The sequence below is a fragment of the Contarinia nasturtii genome, unplaced genomic scaffold, assembly GCF_009176525.2.
Source record: "Contarinia nasturtii isolate CC-2019 unplaced genomic scaffold, AAFC_CNas_1.1 Cnas_scaffold_3116, whole genome shotgun sequence".
Classification (NCBI taxonomy): domain Eukaryota; kingdom Metazoa; phylum Arthropoda; class Insecta; order Diptera; family Cecidomyiidae; genus Contarinia; species Contarinia nasturtii.
The window spans coordinates 746,622-766,042 of record NW_022200428.1 but is presented as its reverse complement, the minus strand read 5'-3'; the positions used below and the strand labels follow the sequence as shown (position 1 = coordinate 766,042).

The following is a 19,421-nucleotide window of genomic DNA, read 5'->3' as shown; positions in this document are numbered from 1 at the left end:
GGGAGGTGCCCCTAATATTCGTTGAAATGTCTTCAAACTCTCGGAATAGTATTTATGTGTGATAAAAATAACCTGTGCAAAGTTTCAGCTCATTACGATATCATACAGGCATGGCTTCCATACAAAAATCCAAATTTTTTGAATTTTTTGTATGAAAAGTGTGTCGAAAGTTATTTGTATCGCAAAACTAACGTCATATTCGGTTTTCTCGTACCCAAAAACCCCCGAGTACATATTTTTGGATGTTTAAGAATACATTAAATATCACTTTTGGAAGAAAAATTGAATTTTTCCCATGGATGGCCATGGGCATCACACCAGACATGACACTTCACTCTGTCAACCAAAGTCGCTCAAAATCTAATGGTTTCTATTCCTCGGCACCCCCAATCATCCTGTGAAGTCAGATTTTGAATTACTTTTCTTGTTTGAAAGTTATCGTGTTAACAAATTTTTGCGTACAGGGTACAGCGTACAGGGTACAGGGTACAGGGTACAGGGTACAGGGTACAGGGTACGCACATACATTCGGACATCGAAAAAACGCTAGATTCGTGTTCCCTGGCCCCAAAAACACCCAGAAAACACATTTTTTATGGGTGTTAATTTTTCGACCGATTCCAATACTTTACCTTACACACTAGGTGTGTGCGGAAAAGTAATTAAAGACCTTGAATTTTCAGAAATAGATGAACTTATAGAGGCACACGTGCCAAAATTTGGGAGAGTCTCTTCATCAAAATATACGCAGCATTACGTCACCATTGCGTAGGAAAAGCTGTATTTTAATTGAAACAAGTTAAACGCACGCTCATATGGAGGTGATTGAACCAAAACATATCATTTGACATACATTTGAGACTTTTGTTTTTTTTAGAAGAACATTCGATGCACGGCACGGAAAACGGATAGAGTGTGTGTGTGCGGTTGTTGTATTCAGTGAAGCGAACGCAACATAATATTTTTGTTTTATTTTTGATCTATGTGTAAGAGCTTACGAACTTGAAGATAGAAGTGCCAAAAATCTAACGCAGCCGCACGTACATTGATACGCAGCCGCGCGTACCATCGTAACTCAAAAACCACAGCAAATCGAAAGAATTTTCCCAAAAAACCATTCTGTCTAGTGTAATCCGGACAAAGGAAAATTTGCGATTTTACACTATAAAGCACGAATCGAAATACCCTTGATACCGTTCCTTACATACTGCAATTAGAATGAATTTTAAATTCTTATAAAACTACGATATGGCATAAAGTGTTGTCTACATTCAGGCGAACACTCAGAAATGTCAGAAATGTCAAAAGATATAAAAATGCATTGACAAGTATTGCGTTTGTAAACATTTCACCTCACATAGTCGGTGCCGAAAAAAATAAGTTTTCAATTTTATTTTGAAGTTTATTTTCTCTTTTTGGTATTAAAATGTTGAAAAATACGTTAAAATTTGGTGAGTACACTCAGCTCTATGTTCAAACATTTCTGATATATTTACCGTTGAATATTGCGAATGTAGTCTGTTTGATGTAAACTTTGGACTTTGGATTCAATGACACTCTCATTGACTTTCTAATAAAGGAAAATATATACATCACGGTTGTTTTGAAAATATCTTTTTTGTGTGAAAAATAGCTTGCAATCGTTATGGATTTCTTAGTGGTCGTCGTCAAATCGCCAGTTTATCGGCATTATCAGAAACTCATCAAATGCTACAGAAGACTTGTCGTGATTTTGCCGACAATGAATTGAAACCTATTGCAGCAAAAATTGACCGTGAACACTTGTATCCAAAGGAGCAAATACAAAAAATGGGTGAATTAGGATTGATGGGACTGGTTGTACCGGAAGAGTATGGTGAGCTTGAAACATTTTAAAGTTCTGAAAAATTTAAAACTCACATATTTCGTTCTTCAACAGGTGGAACTGGTCTTGATTACTTGGCATATGCAATTGCAATGGAAGAAATATCACGCGGTTGTGCGTCGGCCGGTGTAATAATGTCGGTGAATAATTCATTGTATTTGGGTCCATTGTTAAGTTGGGGCAATGACCAGCAAAAGAGCGACTTTGTACAGCCATTTACAATGGGAGACCGTGTTGGATGTTTTGCATTGTCGGAACCAGGTTGGTAACCATTCTTTCAACTTAAAAATAAAATTATAGACAATTATTCATAATTTGACTATAATAGGGAACGGATCAGATGCCGGGGCCGCATCAACCACAGCCGTTTTAAAAGGTGATCGATACATTTTGAATGGAACAAAGGCGTGGATTACAAATGGATATGAAGGTTAGAGCTGAGTGTAAACATTTTCATCTCACAACTTTTGATTCTTCATTTTTCGTCTTTTGAAGCCGAAGCCGCTGTTGTATTTGCCACAACCAATAAAGAACTGAAACACAAAGGCATATCAGCGTTCATAGTGCCAAAAGGTTTGCCTGGGTTTTCATTGGGTAAAAAAGAAGACAAATTAGGCATTCGAGGTTCATCGACGTGCTATCTAATATTCGAAGACTGTGAAATTCCGGCCGAAAATATGCTAGGTGAGGCTGGTTATGGATTCAAAATTGCCATGAAGACATTGGACGCTGGTCGTATTGGAATCGCTAGTCAAGCACTCGGTATCGCTCAGGCTTCACTAGAATGTGCCGTCGATTATGCCACAAAACGAACAGCATTTGGAAAACCAATTTCAAAATTACAAACCATTCAAACGAAAATCGCCGATATGTCACTGCAAATTGAATCGGCGCGTTTGTTAACCTGGCGTACTGCTTGGCTCAAAGATCAAGGGCTACCATACACTAAAGAAGCGGCTATGGCAAAATTGGCCGCATCCGAAGCCGCCACATTCTGTTCCCATCAAGCAATCCAAATATTAGGTACGTTCAAAACACTCCCAATTATTTTATTTGAATATGAAGAAACTGGCTTTTCTCCTTACTTTTTAGGCGGCATGGGTTATGTCAGTGACATGCCCGCTGAACGTCATTATCGCGATGCACGTATTACCGAAATCTACGAGGGCACATCGGAAATTCAACGGCTCGTCATCGCCGGCTGTATCATTAAAGAATTATCATAAGAAGATTTTATCATTACGAAAAAAAAACGGCGTCACATTTTGGCTTAAAAAATATTCAATTTTGTTTTTATTTTTCTAATCCATGGGAAAATTGTTCGGCCAACTTATGTGGCTAATAAATGATTTTTCAAAAATAATAATAATAAATTTTGTAAATGTTTTTTGGGAACAAATTGAAATATGGGATGGTGTTTTGGTGTTTTTGTTTTGTTATCTTTTACAGTCTAACAATTGACCGGGTTACAAATTCTATTTTTATATATAGAATAAAATAGGTAAAGAACAAAGGAAAAAAGAGAAGACGAATGTGTTTTTTATGTACAATTTTGTGTGATGTAACCAATTTCATACATTCACTTTGCTCAGAGAGTTCAGGCAGCGTAATTTGTCTTTTAGGATGGTTCGAATTTCGTCGATAGTGATTTCATGATTTTTCGTTATTGTGCTATCGACCAAAGTTTCGACTTTTGGATTTAGCGAGAGTGATGCCAAGGTTTCGGTCAAGGTTTTGGGAAGCCGAGGTGCTTTCCATGATTCTGAAAGATAAATTTAATTTTTTTTTGTTAGAAAAAATCGAGCTATTTTTGATATTTCAGGGTATATTTCTCTCGGATAAAAAAAAAATTAAAAGAAGAAAAAATCATTTTAATTTTGAATAGCAAAATTTTGAACGATTTTTTTTTAAATATTCAAAAAAAAAACTTCAAGAAAAGTCATGAAAAATTTGAAAAATAAAAAAATGAGAAAAAAAATTAATTTAAATGACAAAAAAAAAAATACAATAAAATGTGTTCAATTAAGTGAATTAAGAACATTTCGAGTATTGAAAAAGAAAAATTGATTTCCTCACCCATAGCTGCATCGATGGTGTTTAATTCGGTTTTGAGTCGATTTATCAACGAAGTAATGATATTAACTCGTTCCTTATCGTTTGGTGTATAAATGTTTTTTCCAGCTGTTTCATCCGTTGTAGACTTCTTTTTGCTACGTTTTGCTTGACGATTTGTATTGGCCAGGTATTTTTCATGTACGACCGACATCACGAAGGTGGCCAAAGCAAAAATCTGTGAAAAAAATGTAAATTATTAATTTTAACGATAGAAAAACTAGAAAGATAGAAGATAGCTTCAATCAAGGAAAGGGTGAATTTTGAGACAACTAAAAATGAACCAAACTCACCTCAATACCATGAGCAATGGTTTCTTGAACATTGCGTCGATTCCATAGCCGATCATCGTCGGCATTGTACGCTTCAATGGTGCTGCAAATGGTTTTGCATGCGTCAATAAGTTGTCGATCAAATGCGTTAAAAATGTCTTCAATCGGTTCAACGCAACGCAGTTCCAGCGACAAAATCAATTTGGCTAAACTGTGGAAGATGCTTTCATAAGGCATATCAAGTTGACCGTGCAATCTTGACGGCAATAAATTGACTAGATATTCATTCGATGTAACTGAATGGTTTGCACTGCGAATCTCTTTAAACAATTCAGTCCAATTGTTCAATTGAATTTCCAATAGATCACATTTATTTTTGGCAACTGAATTTTCATCGTTTTTCGAGTGTTTGCCATACGTTTCTTTCGTGGCTGTTTCAATGCAAATTGCAATCAAACGAATCATATTGCCGCGAATTCGTAACAAATCCAAATCCTGTTGGAAACTTTGTGCATTGATTCGTTTTTGTGTTTCCTCTTGATTTGGATCCCATCGAACGATAACCGATAAATCTCGATTATCACGTAATTTTGTATATTGAATATTATCACGATCCGAATCGATTTGCATGTACTTGAATGCATTCATATTTTGTTCGGGCGTCGAATTTGCACCGCCCAAACAAACGATCTCCGAAATAATTGCATCGCTCGATGTCAACGAATAATGATAACTGAACGCCAGACTCTCGTGGAAATCCATGAATTCTTGCAATTTCGAAAATGAGCCGTATTTGTAGCACATCGATACGTATTCATGACCTGGGAGGAAAAATCGAGATGAATTTTTTTTTATTTTAGTTTTCTACACAGCATGAGAAAGGTTGGACCCAAAAATTGCTCTCACCTTCTTTGTAGCTATTGGTGAAGAATTTCAATGTTGGTTCGTAGACAGAACGTGACATGACGTGCATGCCAGACGTTGCCAATCGTGAACAATGCAAATAGCCCATCGAATCCAATTGAATGAATTTCAAATTTAAACTTTCGTACATTTTTTGCGCGCCCCAATAACAACCGATGCGATGATACAATTGTAGACACAATAATTTTGCATGAAAATTACTTGGACTATTGCTTAACAAATAGTTTAATAAACATAATGCTTCCACCAAGTGATCGGATGTCTTCAATTGCAACGCCAAATCGTACATCACGTGCACTGTAGAAAAGAGAGAGAGAGAGAAATTATAAGTATTTCGACGGATTTCTATTTTTCTTAGGAAGATTTGAAGTCGAAAGTGACCTAACTCACCGGCTAACAATGCATATGCATCCGAGAGACCCATGTCAGTTGGCAACATATCAATGCCAAAAGCATTCAAACCATGCTCATAATGGAGAGTGAATGCAGTGTACAGGGCCGTCAAATGATCAGCACTCAATGCATGAGCACCGCACTGACGAGACACCTGCAACGAACAAATGTGACGTTGCATTTGCTCTTTCTGGAAATAGACAAACGGTTTTTTTATTGAAAACATTTTCGATTCTTTTGGGATTTTTACTTTTCACCGCATTAGGTAAAGGTAAAAATTGATGAAAATTGTAATTTTTTGAAAGAAAAAAAATTTTTAAAATTCAAAATAGAGCCAAAAATAAAGAAAATTGATTTTGATGAAAATAGAAGAAAAAAGTTCTTTGCTTGCTTACCGTTTGCGGCAATGTCGTTGCACTAATGTTGCACAACTGAATCAATTTCGATGCCAATTCCGGTTTTTGTTGCTCTTTCAAATCATCCAAGAATAGAACGATGTCTTTGGCACAGCACGGTTTTTCGCCGAAAATTCGAAAATAATCGATGAGCAGTTCGATGAATTCTCCAAGCAATTTGTGAGCATCAAATTGATTTCTGTCCATCACACGATATAATTCCAAACGGGCCAAATATGGTCCACGGAATTTTTTATTGCTCGACTCGATTAACTGAAATGAAAAAAAAACAAAAACAAAAAGGTAAGTCCAACTTTTCCGCACTGTTTCCACATTTTTTTTCTTTATCGAACCAGTGTTTCATAAATGGATAGATATATCCGCTGAGCTGAGCGCTCATCTCAGCCAGATATGTTTGTGTGTATTGCACACAGACACGTATGTGTGTGCAATACACACGAACATATCTGGCTGATAACGCTCATTACGGTAGCATAAAGGCATGGCTCACATACAAAAATTCAATTTTTTGTGATTTTTTCAAAGAAACTGAGTCAAATATTGATTGCATCTCAAAACTATAGTTGACAGCCTGATAGTAAAACCAACACTTAATTTTCTTATGCGTAAAAATAGCATGTATTTTTGTTTGGAGTAAAACAATACCACATATCATAATCGAGAGCAAAAATTCAACACACAAAGTTGAGAGCAAAACCACGACATACGCAAAATCAGAGCAAAAGTGAATAAGCGATATGTCGTGTTTTTGCTCTCAAGTTTGTCTATAGTTCTTTTGCCCGCAACAATCGGAGTTTTGTATTTAAGCCGAAAAAACGGATTTTTTTATGAGCGAGGCGGACCATATATCTACGATCATGTAGATGATAAAAAAATCGCGAAAAATGAAAAAAATAATTAATTTTTTTTTCTTCGATGCTCAAATACTACTCAATTTTCTGTATCACCTGGTGGAATCAGAATGAAAAAAATCGCATTCCATATCATCCAAATCACGATCTGGACTTTTTTCACTGTTTGAGTGCTCTATATCGAGTCTCCGAGAGTTTCATATAAACTCGCTATGTGATGCCTATTGAATAGTAAGCGAATACCAATCGTGATTGAATCAATAGGCGTCATTTGGCTATTGCAAGGCGAGTTTATATGAAACTCTCGGAGACTCGGTATAGAGCACTCAAACAGTGAAGAGAGCACAAAAAGTGAAAAAAAAATTTTTTTTTTTCTCATTTCTCGAATACCACTAAATGGTCTATATCATGTGGTGTGATCAGAACGTAAAAATTTGTCATCTCTGTCACCCAAATCGTTGTCTCAATGCTATCTCGCTCCCCCTTACATGTATAAATGTTTACAACGGACATTCTATTCACACACATCTCGCACTTATATTTTGCTGCGCAATAAAATTATTAACAATGTATTTGGTCATCGCTTTGAGTTTTGTGTCGATGACTTTTATTCCGCAGCAAAATACAAATGTGAGTTGTGTGTGAATATAGAATGTCCATTGTAAACATTTATAGATGCAAGGGTGAGCGTGATAGCATGAGACAACGACTTGCCATTTGCCAAGCACGATTTGGGTGAAAGAGATAGCAAATTTTTCACAGCAAATGATATAGAGCATTTAGTGGTGTTCGAGAATTGAGAAAAAAAATGTTTTTTTCTTTCACTTTTTGTGCTCTATAACGAGTCTCCGAGAGTTTCATATAATCTCGCCTTGCAATAGCCAAATGACGCCTATTGATTCAATCACGATTGGTATTCGCTTACTATTCAATAGGCATCACATAGCAAGTTTATATGAAACTCTCGGAGACCGGTATAGAGCACTCAAACAATGAAAAAAGTCCAGATCGTGATTTAGATGATATGGAATGCGATTTTTTTCATTCTGATTTCACCAGGTGATACAGAAAATTGGGAAGTATTTGAGAATCGAAGAAAAAAAATTTAATTATTTTTTTCATTTTTCGCGATTTTTCATACCATCTATATGGGAAGCTTGTATGAAAAACACGGAAGACCGCTGAAATGACATTGACGTAGATCCGCATATATTTGGCGTTTGTCATTTCAGCGGTCTTCCGTGTTTTTCATACAAGCCTCCCATATAGATGGTAAAAAATCGCGAAAAATGAAAAAAATAATTAATTTTTTTTTCTTCAATTCTCAAATACTACTCAATTTTCTGTATCACCTGGTGAAATCAGAATGAAAAAAATCGCACTCCATATCATCAAAATCGCGATTGGCATTCGGTCACTATTCAATGGGTATCACATAGCAAGCTTATATGAAACTCTCGGAGACTCGGTATAGAGCACTCCAAAAGTGAAAAAAATCCAGATCGTGATTTGAATGATAAGGAATGCGATTTTTTTCATTCTGATTTCACCAGATGATACAGAAAGTTGAGTAGTATTTGCTACCATCACTTGCTTTCTATATCACCTGTATATTTTTTTTGAGCTTCACGTTCCGAGCGACATCTCTATGTGCTTGGCATTGAACTCGCGATCCAAACGAGCACCAAAGGCAATTAAAACATTTTTTTTTTTGGTGCGAAAAAGTCAAAAATGTCAACTGATTTTGTGTGAAGAAAAACCATGTGATATGCAACGTCCTCGCAGTTAATTTCGATGACACAAACTGTGCAAAGTAATTTCAATTTATTTTCCATCACAAATTCACTAAATACAAATAATAAATCGGTTTTTGTTCAATTTACACGGTATATCTTTATCGAGCGTAAAATGACAGACGTCACAACAAATGATTCCGTATTCAAACTTCAAACAATTAACATTCTACACAAACTTTTTGTTCTAATTTTCATGAGCACATAGAGATGGCGCCATCATGCAGTTTTTTACATTATTTGCCATTGTAAGTGATGGTAGAGTATTTGAGAATTGAAGAAAAAAAAAATTAATTATTTTTTTCATTTTTCGCCATTTTTTACCATTTACATGGGAGGATTGTATGAATCACACGGAAGACCGCTGGAATGACACTGTCGTATCACACGCGTATAAAAAAATCAATTTTTCGGCGTAAAAACAAGATCCCGATTGTTGCGAGGAAAAAAAACTATAGACAAAATTGAGAGCAAAAACACGACATATCCAGCCTGCGGGCAAAAACAAGTAATCGATATATTGTGTTTTTGCCCTCAGTTTTTTACAAACTCTTTTTGTTCTAAAATTTGAAAGTTCTCTATATACGCTGAAGAATTTGCATCATGTTTTTACGCTCTAGTTCTTCCATTTCGGTTTTACTATTAGGCTGTCAGTTATAACGTCGGATTCCGTTTTTTCGTCCCAAAAAACCCATTACACATTTCAAACCTTGATTTACACCTTTGGGGAAAGAGTTATCGGAGTAACAAATTGAAAGATATTCGGCTGCCGCCTGGGGGGATAGGTCAGATAATTCATGGGGGAGGGTTATCCGGACTTACACCCCCTGTGTCCATATCTGGTTTAAAATAATATTGATTAGAATGTTTCGCGTGCGTCTTATCTTTTTGGGGCTTTTTTGGAGTAGAACAATGTATGTACGAATGATGGCCATTGAATTTCTTTTATGTTTTTTAATCATAACCACCACCAGATTATTTATATCATTTTAATGTCTTATTCAAACGTTTGCTATACATTTAAAGGTTAAACGGTCATTTATTACTTTTCCGCACACTTAGTGTAGGGAAGGTATTGTATTAGGCCAAAAAATTAAAGTCATCCCAAAACATGTTTTCTATGCATATTTAATGTAGAAAACACGATTGGAGATGATTTTGGGGCATATTAATGTGCGTCGCTGTGTGTGATGTGTCCTGTGTCCTGTGTCCTGTGTCCTGTGGCGTGTTGCCAAAATTTGTTAACTCGATAAATCTTTTTCCAAAAACTCAATTCAAATTCTGACTTTGCAGGATGATTTGGGACTACTAGGAGACGTGCTGATTAGTTTTTGAGCAATATCTGTTGACCGGTGTAATTTTTTTGGGTCCGAATGGACACAATCCATACATTTTACTTTTTTGATCATTTTTCAACCATTTTGGTGACACGATGGTTTCGTGCTCAGACATGAAATTCAAAATGTGACTTTACGGGATGATTGGGCGTTACGAGGAATAGATCTGGTCAAATTTTCAACGACATTGATTGATCGATGTAAAACTTAGACTGTGAAGAGGCACTTATGAGAAAAATGCCTTAAAATGATATTCTTTCAATTTGAACGCTGAAATACTGTGTAGTGGGGGTTTTTTGGCACGAGAAGCCCGATTCTGATGTTAGTTTTAAGATGCAATCAATTTTTCACAGACTTTTCATACAAAAATCGAAAAAAAAATTCATTTTTGTATGAAAGACTTGCCTTTGTGGTACTGTAATGATGTGAAACTTTGAACAGGCTATTTTTTGGATTGAAATTTCTTTAGACTTAGTATGATTATTTATTTTGATAAGAAAATAATATTCACAAGTTTTCACGGTAATTTAAGTTACTGCAACCATACATAGACCATCATTTCTGTTTATTCCCAAAATTTCGGTTCCATGCGGAAAAGTCAGCTTGCGTACGTAAGCCTCTTTATAAATTTCATTGTGAGAGTCATTTTACTATCGTGCAATTTGATTGGAATATTAATTTGATTTAATAATGAAGTGTGTGATGAGATTTATAATTGTAATCGTTACTTTCGTTTCAAGTGTTTTTGATATTAGTATTCAAGGTACATTCAAACAACATTCTTAATTTTTACTCTTTCGCACACACCACTATGTTCATTATTCACACAGAAGTAAAATGTCTTATCACTTTTTAAACATTTCAAAGTAATTGGCTTTATGAAGCAAATGTCATCAAATGAAATTGGTTGTTACTTTTCCGCACACACCTAGTGTGAAAGGGGAAAGTATTGCAATAGGTCAAAATTTACGAAACCTCAAAAACATGTTTTCTGGACGTTTCTGAGGTCAGAGAACCCGAATCAGGCCGTTTTGAGCATGGTTGTTGTGGGTCGCTTCCACGTCGTACGTCGTACGTCGTACGTCGTACGTCGTACGTCGTCATCGATTTTTTCACCACCCAGAAAAGTTATTTGAAATCTGACTTCACGGGATGATTGGGGGTCCCCAGGAATAGAAATCATTAGCTTTTGAGCGACTTTGGTTGATGGAAAAAAATTCCATGCCTGGAGTGATACCTATGAAAAAGAATCCAATTTTCGTCCAAAAGTCATACTTAATGTAGACTTAAACACTCAAAAATATGTATTGGGGGTTTTTTGGCACGAGAAAACCGAATCCGGCGTTAGTTTTGAGATGCAATCAATTTTTAATACAGTTTCCTTGAAAAAATCACAAAAAATTTGGATTTTTGTATGGGAGCCATGCCTGTATGCTACCTTAATGACGTGAAACTTTGCACAGACTATTTTTTACACAAAAGTATAACATTCTGAAAATTTGAAGAGATTTCAATTAAAATTAGGGGTACCTCCCATACAAAATTTTCAATTGGCTCAAAAACGAATATTTTGTATGGGAGGTACTCTTGATTTTGGTTGAAATTTCTCCAAACCCTCCGAATGTTATTTGTGAAAAAAAAAACCTGTGCAAAGTTTCACGCCATTAAGGTAGCATACAGACAAGGCTCCCATACAAAAATCCAAATTTGTTGTGACTTTAGTTATGAAAAGTGTTTCAAAAATAATCTTTATGGCAAAATTAAAGTCAGACATATTTTTATAGTATTTTGTTAGAAAATAGAATACTTTCAAATGTCGTACAAATGGGTTCATCATGAAAGTGTGAAAGATATTTTCTCGGCTACTTCTGCTATTAAATTAAAGAATATTTAGTTGCCAAAGTTGAAACATATTTTGGTCTCGAACTTTACGCCGCTTGAAAGACTTGAAGAATCGAGCAAATATTATTTTGAACTTTCTTAATAAAATACGCAAATACCACCGTGCGGAAAAGTTCGTCTTACTCCCGTAAGACTCTTTATTTTGACATCATTTTGAGACCATTGTATTGAAATTGAGATTTTGTATCAATCTCAGCTATATGTTTATCCACAATATTTTAATCGGGTGTCATTGCTATAAATATGGAGGTTAAACGCAACAAGTGATAATTCTGATGTGCAAAATACTTTCGGTAATTTCATATTTCGATTCTTGATTTCATTATAAGAATAGAGTCCGTGTGTAATTTACTTGAATTAATTTGTTAATAAATCTCTTTATTTTGTTCTAACATTCATAAAGTGTTTAATCAAACCAAATAAGATGATGAAATTTTTATTTGTGATCGGTTTTCTCGTCGGTGCAAGTGTACAAGGTGCGAGAAGACAAAATAATACCGAAACTTCAAAATCCCTAGTAATAACAAATCTAATATGAATTATGTCAATGTTTTTAATCATTTTCTCAGACAATATCAACGCTACTGATGGCAGTCAATATCTTTACAAGGCCATTGAATCAGGTTAGTTGAAGACGTAAATATTCCTTTCATTGAACCATTGATATGACCACAACGGTTTCCAATTTTTTTATTGAGTTCTATCTTCAAAAAAAGGAAATGTCCGAAATAATATTCAATCTCAATCCCTTGTGACAAACTGACTAGTCAGTTAACTAATTTGGGACGTTTTTGGCTAAAGCCAACTGAGATATATATAGACAAAAACGTTCCAAATTAGTCAACTGGGTAGACGACTTCAGTTAATAAAATTCAATTTCAGTCGATTTCAGTGTGGAATTCAATCAATTTTTTTCCACACGGCTCCATATAAACTATAAATTATTTTCGTTCATTAAATCTAGGCAGAGTAGATGTAGTCACATTTCTAATCGATAACGGTGCAAATGTAAATACACTTTATGAAACATATGTGAATGAATTTTATGATTCTCGATTCACACCACTCCTATTAGCTGTTGTTAAAGGTATTTTTCAATTGTGAATAGAAAAGAAAAGTATTTATTCATATATTTTGCAGGCAACACGGATATAGTTAAAACTCTTATCGAACATGGAGCTGATGTGAATTATGTGATTCCAGTGCACAAGAAAGAAATAAATGCACTTCATATAGCAACAATGTTCGGTAATTTTGCATAATTTTAATCTTCCCACATAGCTAATCAATTTATTAACGTTCAGATAAATTGGAAATATGCAAAATCCTAATCGCAAATGGAATAAACGTGAATGTTGAAGACAACGAAAAGTTCACACCACTCCATACTGCCGCTCTCTATGGTAATCGCCCATATGTTCAGAAACTAAAATTGATTTTAGTCGATTTAAGCTATATTAACCTAGATGTTAACTTTTTACTGCTCAATATTTCAGGCTCAAATGACACGGTTGAATATTTAGTTGCACACGGAGCAAATATAACTGCTGAGGATGTTTATATGAATACACCTTTACATTTGGCTGCCTTGAATGGTATAATTTCCTATTTTTGAATAATAAAAATGAAATTCAAATACTTTGACTGTTTGATCAACATTTCAGGCAATTTGAAGACTTGTAAAAGTCTAATTGAACATGGAGCGGCCATTAATGCAAAAGACAAAGAGAATTCTACACCTTTATTTTACGCAGCTGGTTTTGGTAATTATTCATTTTTTAAAAATAATTAATATTATGTGTGTACGATCAATGTGCCAAAGTGTTTAATTCATTTAATCAATGATCCAGGCACAAAGGAATTAGCTGAATATCTGATCACACATGGAGCTAATATCAATGCTATATGTAAAGATATGATGACACCTCTTCATATGGCATACTATTATGGTAATTCCAAACATTTCAAAATAAACATTTGGAATTTCCAATATAGAATTTGTTTTCACTTTTCAGACAATAAAGAAGTGCAACAGTTCTTGATTGATAGTGGGGCAGATCAAAATGCAAAAGACGAAGAATATAAAACACCACGTGAAATGGATGCTGGTAGTGATATATTTTAAATTATAATTTAATAGAGACATTTTTGAATCGAAGATGTTCAATTTAATTTTCTAGAGAAAGGAAAAAAGGAGAAACTCAAAATTATTGCATACCTGAATGGAAGCAAGAGAATACTCTAAAACTTATAGAAAATGCAAGGGGATTATGACATATGAGGAGCTTACAGGAAAAATGTTATTTAGAAAAGTTCCGCGGAAAAATGTTCGGGAGCTAAATGATATCATTTAGCAAAGCTAATTGGTACCAAATACACAGAAAGAAAAAATGTGGTATTTTTAATTCAATTTTGGTAGATTCAATATAAAATCTACCAACAACGAATTAAATTTACCATTTTTGACATCTCTGAGGCATATTTTTAAAAACAGACTATCAGTTGAATTAGTTTTACCAATTGCTTCATTACATTCACCAAATTCATGGACTAGCGTCATCTGTGGTTTCGAAAGGTTGGTAAATGTAATGAAACAGTTGGTAAAACTTATTCAACAAATGGTCACTTTTGAAAAATATGCCTCAGAGATGTCAAAAATGGTAAATTTAATTCCTTGTTGGTTGATTTTATATTAAATCTACCAAAATTGAATTAAAAATACCACATTTTTTCTTTCTGTGTAGCTCAACTAATGCTGTATATGTGAATCGCAAGAGTCTCATGTAAATTATACTAATCAATAAGAGTCTGTATGTGATTTGCGAATCCCCTTATGATTTTCGAGTCAGTAAAAAGTCTCAATGACACGATTTAAGCGAATGTCAAATCGTAACAATTTGTTGAAAGAAAATTTCTTATTCAGAACATTACATCGGAATAGTAAATACATATTAAGCGGAAACAATTTGGGAAAAATCGACAAAAATTAATAAGAAATTTTTTCACATCCAAATGTTTTTCATAATTATTTAAAAAAAAATTAAATTTCAAGCAACTTACTTCGCACAAAAATTCATGGCACGACTCGAACGATGTGTCGTACGATGTTTTATCATCAGTCTCTGGTGCGGTTTTATTTTTCACCAGCTCAACAACGGTTTGTATGTAATCTTGGTATAAGTCCCATCGGTCGATACTGTCAAAAAAACAGAGACAAAATTAGTAAAACTCCCATTCTGGAAATGTTCAAAAAAAAAAAAAATACTCACTGTTCCTTCAAAAGTCCCTTCAACAGTACGTTCAGTTCTGGCCATTGTTTAAGATTTTTCATGAGTTTGATGCGCATTTCGATAGGTGCGCCGGCATAGATACTCTTGCATGTGGTGCTATCCAAAAATGTCAATTGTTCGGCGTACTTTTTTTGTTCATTCAAAATGATGAGATACAATTGAGCATCTTGTTCGGCATTCAATTTCGATTCATTAATCATTTTTTCCATCATACGTTGTGCCAATTCCAGTGACACTTTTCGTTTGGTCGGATCATCTTTATCGGTGCCACGAAATGCTTTGAGTAAGCAACTCATCACAATCCAGCAGAAGTATGGTTTTTTTTGTGTAAATTTGTACAGTTCCATAGCGACACGTTGTTGCATCGCAAATTCATCAATTCGAGCATATGACATGAATAATTGTGTTAATAACTCTTCGTTGGTGCCATCCTTCTCCACTGCATTCTGGTAGATCACGCAAATCTTTGCGACTAGATAAAATAAAGCCATTTAATATGATTGAGAGACCTTGACTGACATTTTTTTTTTACTTACATTCTTCCATTTCCTTGTAGATGTAGGAAAGAACTTGCATGGTTGCTTCGTCGCTGGGTTTTTCGGCAACAATTTGATTGATAATTGCATTGCTCTCTTCAGTTTTTCCCAATCGCATCAATGCCAGACCTTTCAGTGCTCGGGCACACCGTAAATTTGGTGTTTTCTTCAACACTTTTTCCGTTTCGTGTAATGCCTTCTTGTTATTGCCCACCTCAAACGAATCTATTTACGAGTGAGAAAACATTGAATTTAGTCTGGGCTGAAAGACGGAACAATATAGTTTGCACTCACCGTAAATTGGTCGCAACCGGCGTTCCACAACCACTGAATCAAACTTTGACATTTTATTTGTCGTTTTATTTCGATTGATTACACTGATTGAAAACTAAATACATCAAGTATGCTAAGTGATTTAATTTTCTGAAATTGTTGTTTGTCGCTATAGCCGATTGAATTGACTTTTCAGAAACACCGATATGTCCGAATTGTTTTAAGGTTAGATTCACGACAGAACGAAAAAAAAAACTCTCTTCTCTCATTTTCACTCACACACACTCATCGCTCTCATACTCTCCGCACTATGCGCGACAGCTCTCAGACAGCTACTCTGTTCGATGACCCTATTGGTACAATGGATAAACCATTTCAACACTTTTTCGGCGAAAAAAAAATTCCCGGGCCGAAAAAAGTACCGAAATATTGGGAAAATTCGAGATGAAAAGAAAATTCCAAAAAAATGACCAATTCAAGCCCATGCCGAGTCTGTAATGAAAAAATCCATTCGCCAATGGGGAAAATGCAAAACACTAAATAAACGAACTGTCAAAAGTCTGTTCGTAGTGACACAAAATCTATAAATAATTGCCAAAGGAGGAAAACAACAATTGCAGCGCAGCGACAGTGTTAGCAATAGAAGAAAAACCACATAGAGTGTGGAAAAAAGAAGTTCGCAAAATTTTGCTGTCAACAATCAAAAATAGATTAAATTTTCAATTTATATGTCCAAAATAGTGTGTGCGAGAAAAAAAAGAGAGAAGAAGTCAAGTGTGAGCTTGACGTTCATTGAATAAATTTGGAATGAATGAAAATTGTGTGAATTTGCGACCGTGTGACGAAAAACGAAAAGACAATTTGGTGCTATGTGATTTGACCAACGCATCGTTTGTTGTGGCAACAAAGTGAATTTTTGTGCAAATTAAAACATCACGATTTCTCGGAATTGGAAAGCATTTTTTTTTTTTAATTTTTTCGTTCGCTTTTTGTTTCGTTTTGTGAAAACAAAATTTGATTACCAAATGAATTTCGGCAATGAATGAGGCGATCACGTCACCGTCATCATCGCCGCTGCCATCAACACCAGCCAATCGTCACGAATTAGCATTAAATCAAAGCCAAAGTTTCAATTTAAGTGAAATCATTTTTAAAGTTTATAATCAGGCCGTGTGCCATTCATTTGACGCCCTGGAGCATATTGTGGTGTGTATTGGATTTTACGCAATTCTATGCCTGATTGTGTATATATTGATCTTTCGAAAATGGGCAACACTGTGGAATCGAAATGCGACCAATGTTCGATTTCCAAACACATGCAAACGTGTTTTATTCATCACAGCCCATCCGGATGATGAATCCATGTTCTTTGGACCAACCATCGTTTCACTTACCAAACGACCCGATTGCCATGTCTATATTCTCTGCTTATCCAATGGTTTGTATTCAATTTGATTTTCGAATATTTTGCTGCAATGTGGCATGATTTTGCGTCAATTTTCATTAAAAATTCAATTGCCGATTTATTAGCTTTTTCTTTCTTCTCTGTTTACATCCTTCTTTTCTGATGGATAAATTCGACGAAATTTTCATGAAGTATGAGTGGTTTCAAGTGGTGTTGATGAAAAATGTATTTTTATCGGTTTTTCTTGATAAAAAAAACAATGTATTTTATTATATCATGCATTTTTGACATGGAAACTGTAATTTTCGAACTTTTGACATCAAAACTGGTGCAAAAATGCTGTAAATTGCTAAATAGCACATTGTCCTTGGCGTTTTTTTTCATGAAAATCGCGTAAATTTCGGCTGCATCACAAAATTTACTTGAATTTGCATGAAAATTGAGTCAGAGCCAAATGGCTGAAAAGTCAATGAAAATTCGATTCAAAGTCATATAAATATCAACAATTGTCACCATTGCTCATTTCATTATTTGCGGCGGAGTCGATGCGTCATCGAAATCTAAATCGTCATTTGTTTCTATTTGCAGGCAATCATGGAAAATTGGGCCATCAGCGTCAACGTGAATTGTGGGACGCGTGTAAAATTTTACAAATTCCCGCTGAAAATATAACATTAGTAAACGCCACATTGTTACCTGACGATCCGACTGTGACCTGGAAACCACAAATAATCGCTAAGCAAATACTGAAACAAGTTCACAGTTTGGACATTGACACAATCATCACATTCGACCGGGATGGTGTTAGTCATCATGCCAATCACTGCGCAATATTCTACTCAAGCATATCGATTTATGTGGCAAATCTTTTGCATGAAGGTAACCATTCGGCAATACTTTTTTCTCGGCATGTACTAATGAATATTTTTTTTCGGATCTTAATTTGCAGGTTGTCGTTTATTCACATTGGATTCGGTGAATGTGTGCCGAAAATATTCGTTCCTCTTTGATTTATTGTTAAGCATGACCTTATCAAATACATGGTGCATAGTAGGTTTGACGGATTTTTGTCGAATTCAAAAAGCAATGCGCGCACATCACTCACAAATGGTATGGTTTCGACGATTATACATCATATTTTCGCGATATATGATCATCAATACGTTGCGAGAAATTCAATTGTCCGATGCCGAACTGGAAATGCAAATCGATTCACTACAAAAATCAAACTGAACAGTATCGTCGTGTGGGACGAAAGACAACCAAATTATAACACCAAACAACAACTGCTTTACCTTTCTAGAAAACATACAAATTAATCAACACAAATCTATGGTTAAATAATTTAGATCAAATTTATTGTAGAGACGAAAGAGAGAGATAGAGGAGTAGAGGAAAAATGGTGTACTTTATGATAGAGATTTAAGATGGCAATAATTACTTTAATAAGCCCAAGCTACCACAATGTTCAATTCTAGTCCATGGACACAATTGCTTTTTTTTCCAATTTTTTTCTCTTTATATATATGGCATTGAATTTTTTTTTCTTCGGTACTTGAATTGATGAAGAAAAAAACATATTTTTGATAATAGAAACATGTTGGGAATTTAATGGATTAAATGTTTAATGAAATTTAGAAAAAAAGATGATTTTTTGTGGTGTTTTTTCGTGAATTTTCAGTATTTCATTGGGAAGAGTCTTCATTGACATAAATGGAATTTGGCGCGTCATGAAATCGAACTTGAGCTTTATCCACAAAGATATGATTTGCCGCAAAAAAATAAATTCCCGCTAAAATGAGCGAAAAGAGAAAAAAAACTACGAAAAAATTCCAAGAAGAACCAAAAAGTAAAAAAAAAAAAAAAATCGGAAAAATACAAAATGACCGGTGAAAGAAAAACTACTTCGTAATTTTCTATCATCCAAAAGTCAATTATATCAAAGAGTAAACAATACCACTCCAATTTGACAAATGATGCGAGTAAGAACTTACGGCGTAAGTAAAAAAGCAACAACAAATTCAAATATGATTTTCTCACGTAGTCCATTTGA

At 34.8% G+C, this 19,421-nt stretch overlaps 4 protein-coding genes across 4 annotated transcripts; 3 read left to right on the top strand and 1 right to left on the bottom strand.

Annotated features, from left to right (window-relative positions):
- Positions 1-1,313: 1,313 nt before the first annotated feature.
- On the top strand, positions 1,314-3,271 carry LOC116349695 (short-chain specific acyl-CoA dehydrogenase, mitochondrial). The gene is made up of 6 exons (XM_031781242.1): positions 1,314-1,451; positions 1,634-1,855; positions 1,919-2,125; positions 2,193-2,294; positions 2,360-2,887; positions 2,957-3,271. Exons 1-6 carry the CDS (start codon positions 1,427-1,429, stop codon positions 3,088-3,090), a joined length of 1,218 nt encoding a protein of 405 aa, XP_031637102.1. The 5' UTR covers positions 1,314-1,426; the 3' UTR covers positions 3,091-3,271.
- LOC116349694 (phagocyte signaling-impaired protein) lies at positions 3,128-16,189 on the bottom strand. The gene is made up of 10 exons (XM_031781241.1): positions 15,985-16,189; positions 15,691-15,915; positions 15,134-15,626; positions 14,925-15,060; positions 5,961-6,233; positions 5,563-5,755; positions 5,155-5,469; positions 4,270-5,069; positions 3,941-4,154; positions 3,128-3,626 (listed from the first exon to the last, which is right to left on the bottom strand). The coding sequence occupies exons 1-10, from the start codon at positions 16,034-16,036 to the stop codon at positions 3,436-3,438; spliced, it is 2,892 nt and encodes a 963-aa protein (XP_031637101.1). The 5' UTR covers positions 16,037-16,189; the 3' UTR covers positions 3,128-3,435.
- Positions 12,095-14,744, top strand: LOC116349696 (poly [ADP-ribose] polymerase tankyrase-2-like). Its single transcript, XM_031781243.1, has 11 exons — positions 12,095-12,157; positions 12,268-12,340; positions 12,434-12,487; positions 12,829-12,951; positions 13,005-13,112; positions 13,169-13,267; positions 13,361-13,459; positions 13,529-13,627; positions 13,715-13,813; positions 13,880-13,972; positions 14,045-14,744. Exons 1-11 carry the CDS (start codon positions 12,140-12,142, stop codon positions 14,107-14,109), a joined length of 930 nt encoding a protein of 309 aa, XP_031637103.1. The 5' UTR covers positions 12,095-12,139; the 3' UTR covers positions 14,110-14,744.
- A 365-nt stretch (positions 16,190-16,554) lies between the features above and the next one.
- LOC116349693 (N-acetylglucosaminyl-phosphatidylinositol de-N-acetylase) lies at positions 16,555-19,013 on the top strand. Its single transcript, XM_031781240.1, has 3 exons — positions 16,555-17,401; positions 17,957-18,247; positions 18,318-19,013. Exons 1-3 carry the CDS (start codon positions 17,002-17,004, stop codon positions 18,599-18,601), a joined length of 975 nt encoding a protein of 324 aa, XP_031637100.1. The 5' UTR covers positions 16,555-17,001; the 3' UTR covers positions 18,602-19,013.
- The last annotated feature ends 408 nt before the right edge of the window (positions 19,014-19,421 follow it).

Coding starts and splice junctions, on each gene's coding strand:
- LOC116349695 (XM_031781242.1), top strand. CDS start 1,427: ATGTTGAAAAATACGTTAAAATTTG. Junction 2,126..2,192: donor TTTTGCATTGTCGGAACCAG/GTTGGTAACCAT, acceptor TGACTATAATAG/GGAACGGATCAGATGCCGGG. Junction 2,295..2,359: donor GATTACAAATGGATATGAAG/GTTAGAGCTGAG, acceptor CGTCTTTTGAAG/CCGAAGCCGCTGTTGTATTT.
- LOC116349696 (XM_031781243.1), top strand. Junction 12,488..12,828: donor TTACAAGGCCATTGAATCAG/GTTAGTTGAAGA, acceptor CATTAAATCTAG/GCAGAGTAGATGTAGTCACA. Junction 13,460..13,528: donor ACATTTGGCTGCCTTGAATG/GTATAATTTCCT, acceptor TCAACATTTCAG/GCAATTTGAAGACTTGTAAA.
- LOC116349694 (XM_031781241.1), bottom strand. CDS start 16,036: ATGTCAAAGTTTGATTCAGTGGTTGTGGAACGCCGGTTGCGACCAATT. Junction 5,070..5,154: donor CACCAATAGCTACAAAGAAG/GTGAGAGCAATT, acceptor TTTTCCTCCCAG/GTCATGAATACGTATCGATG. Junction 4,155..4,269: donor CCATTGCTCATGGTATTGAG/GTGAGTTTGGTT, acceptor TTTTTTTCACAG/ATTTTTGCTTTGGCCACCTT.
- LOC116349693 (XM_031781240.1), top strand. CDS start 17,002: ATGAATGAGGCGATCACGTCACCGTCATCATCGCCGCTGCCATCAACA. Junction 17,402..17,956: donor TATTCTCTGCTTATCCAATG/GTTTGTATTCAA, acceptor TTCTATTTGCAG/GCAATCATGGAAAATTGGGC. Junction 18,248..18,317: donor GGCAAATCTTTTGCATGAAG/GTAACCATTCGG, acceptor CTTAATTTGCAG/GTTGTCGTTTATTCACATTG.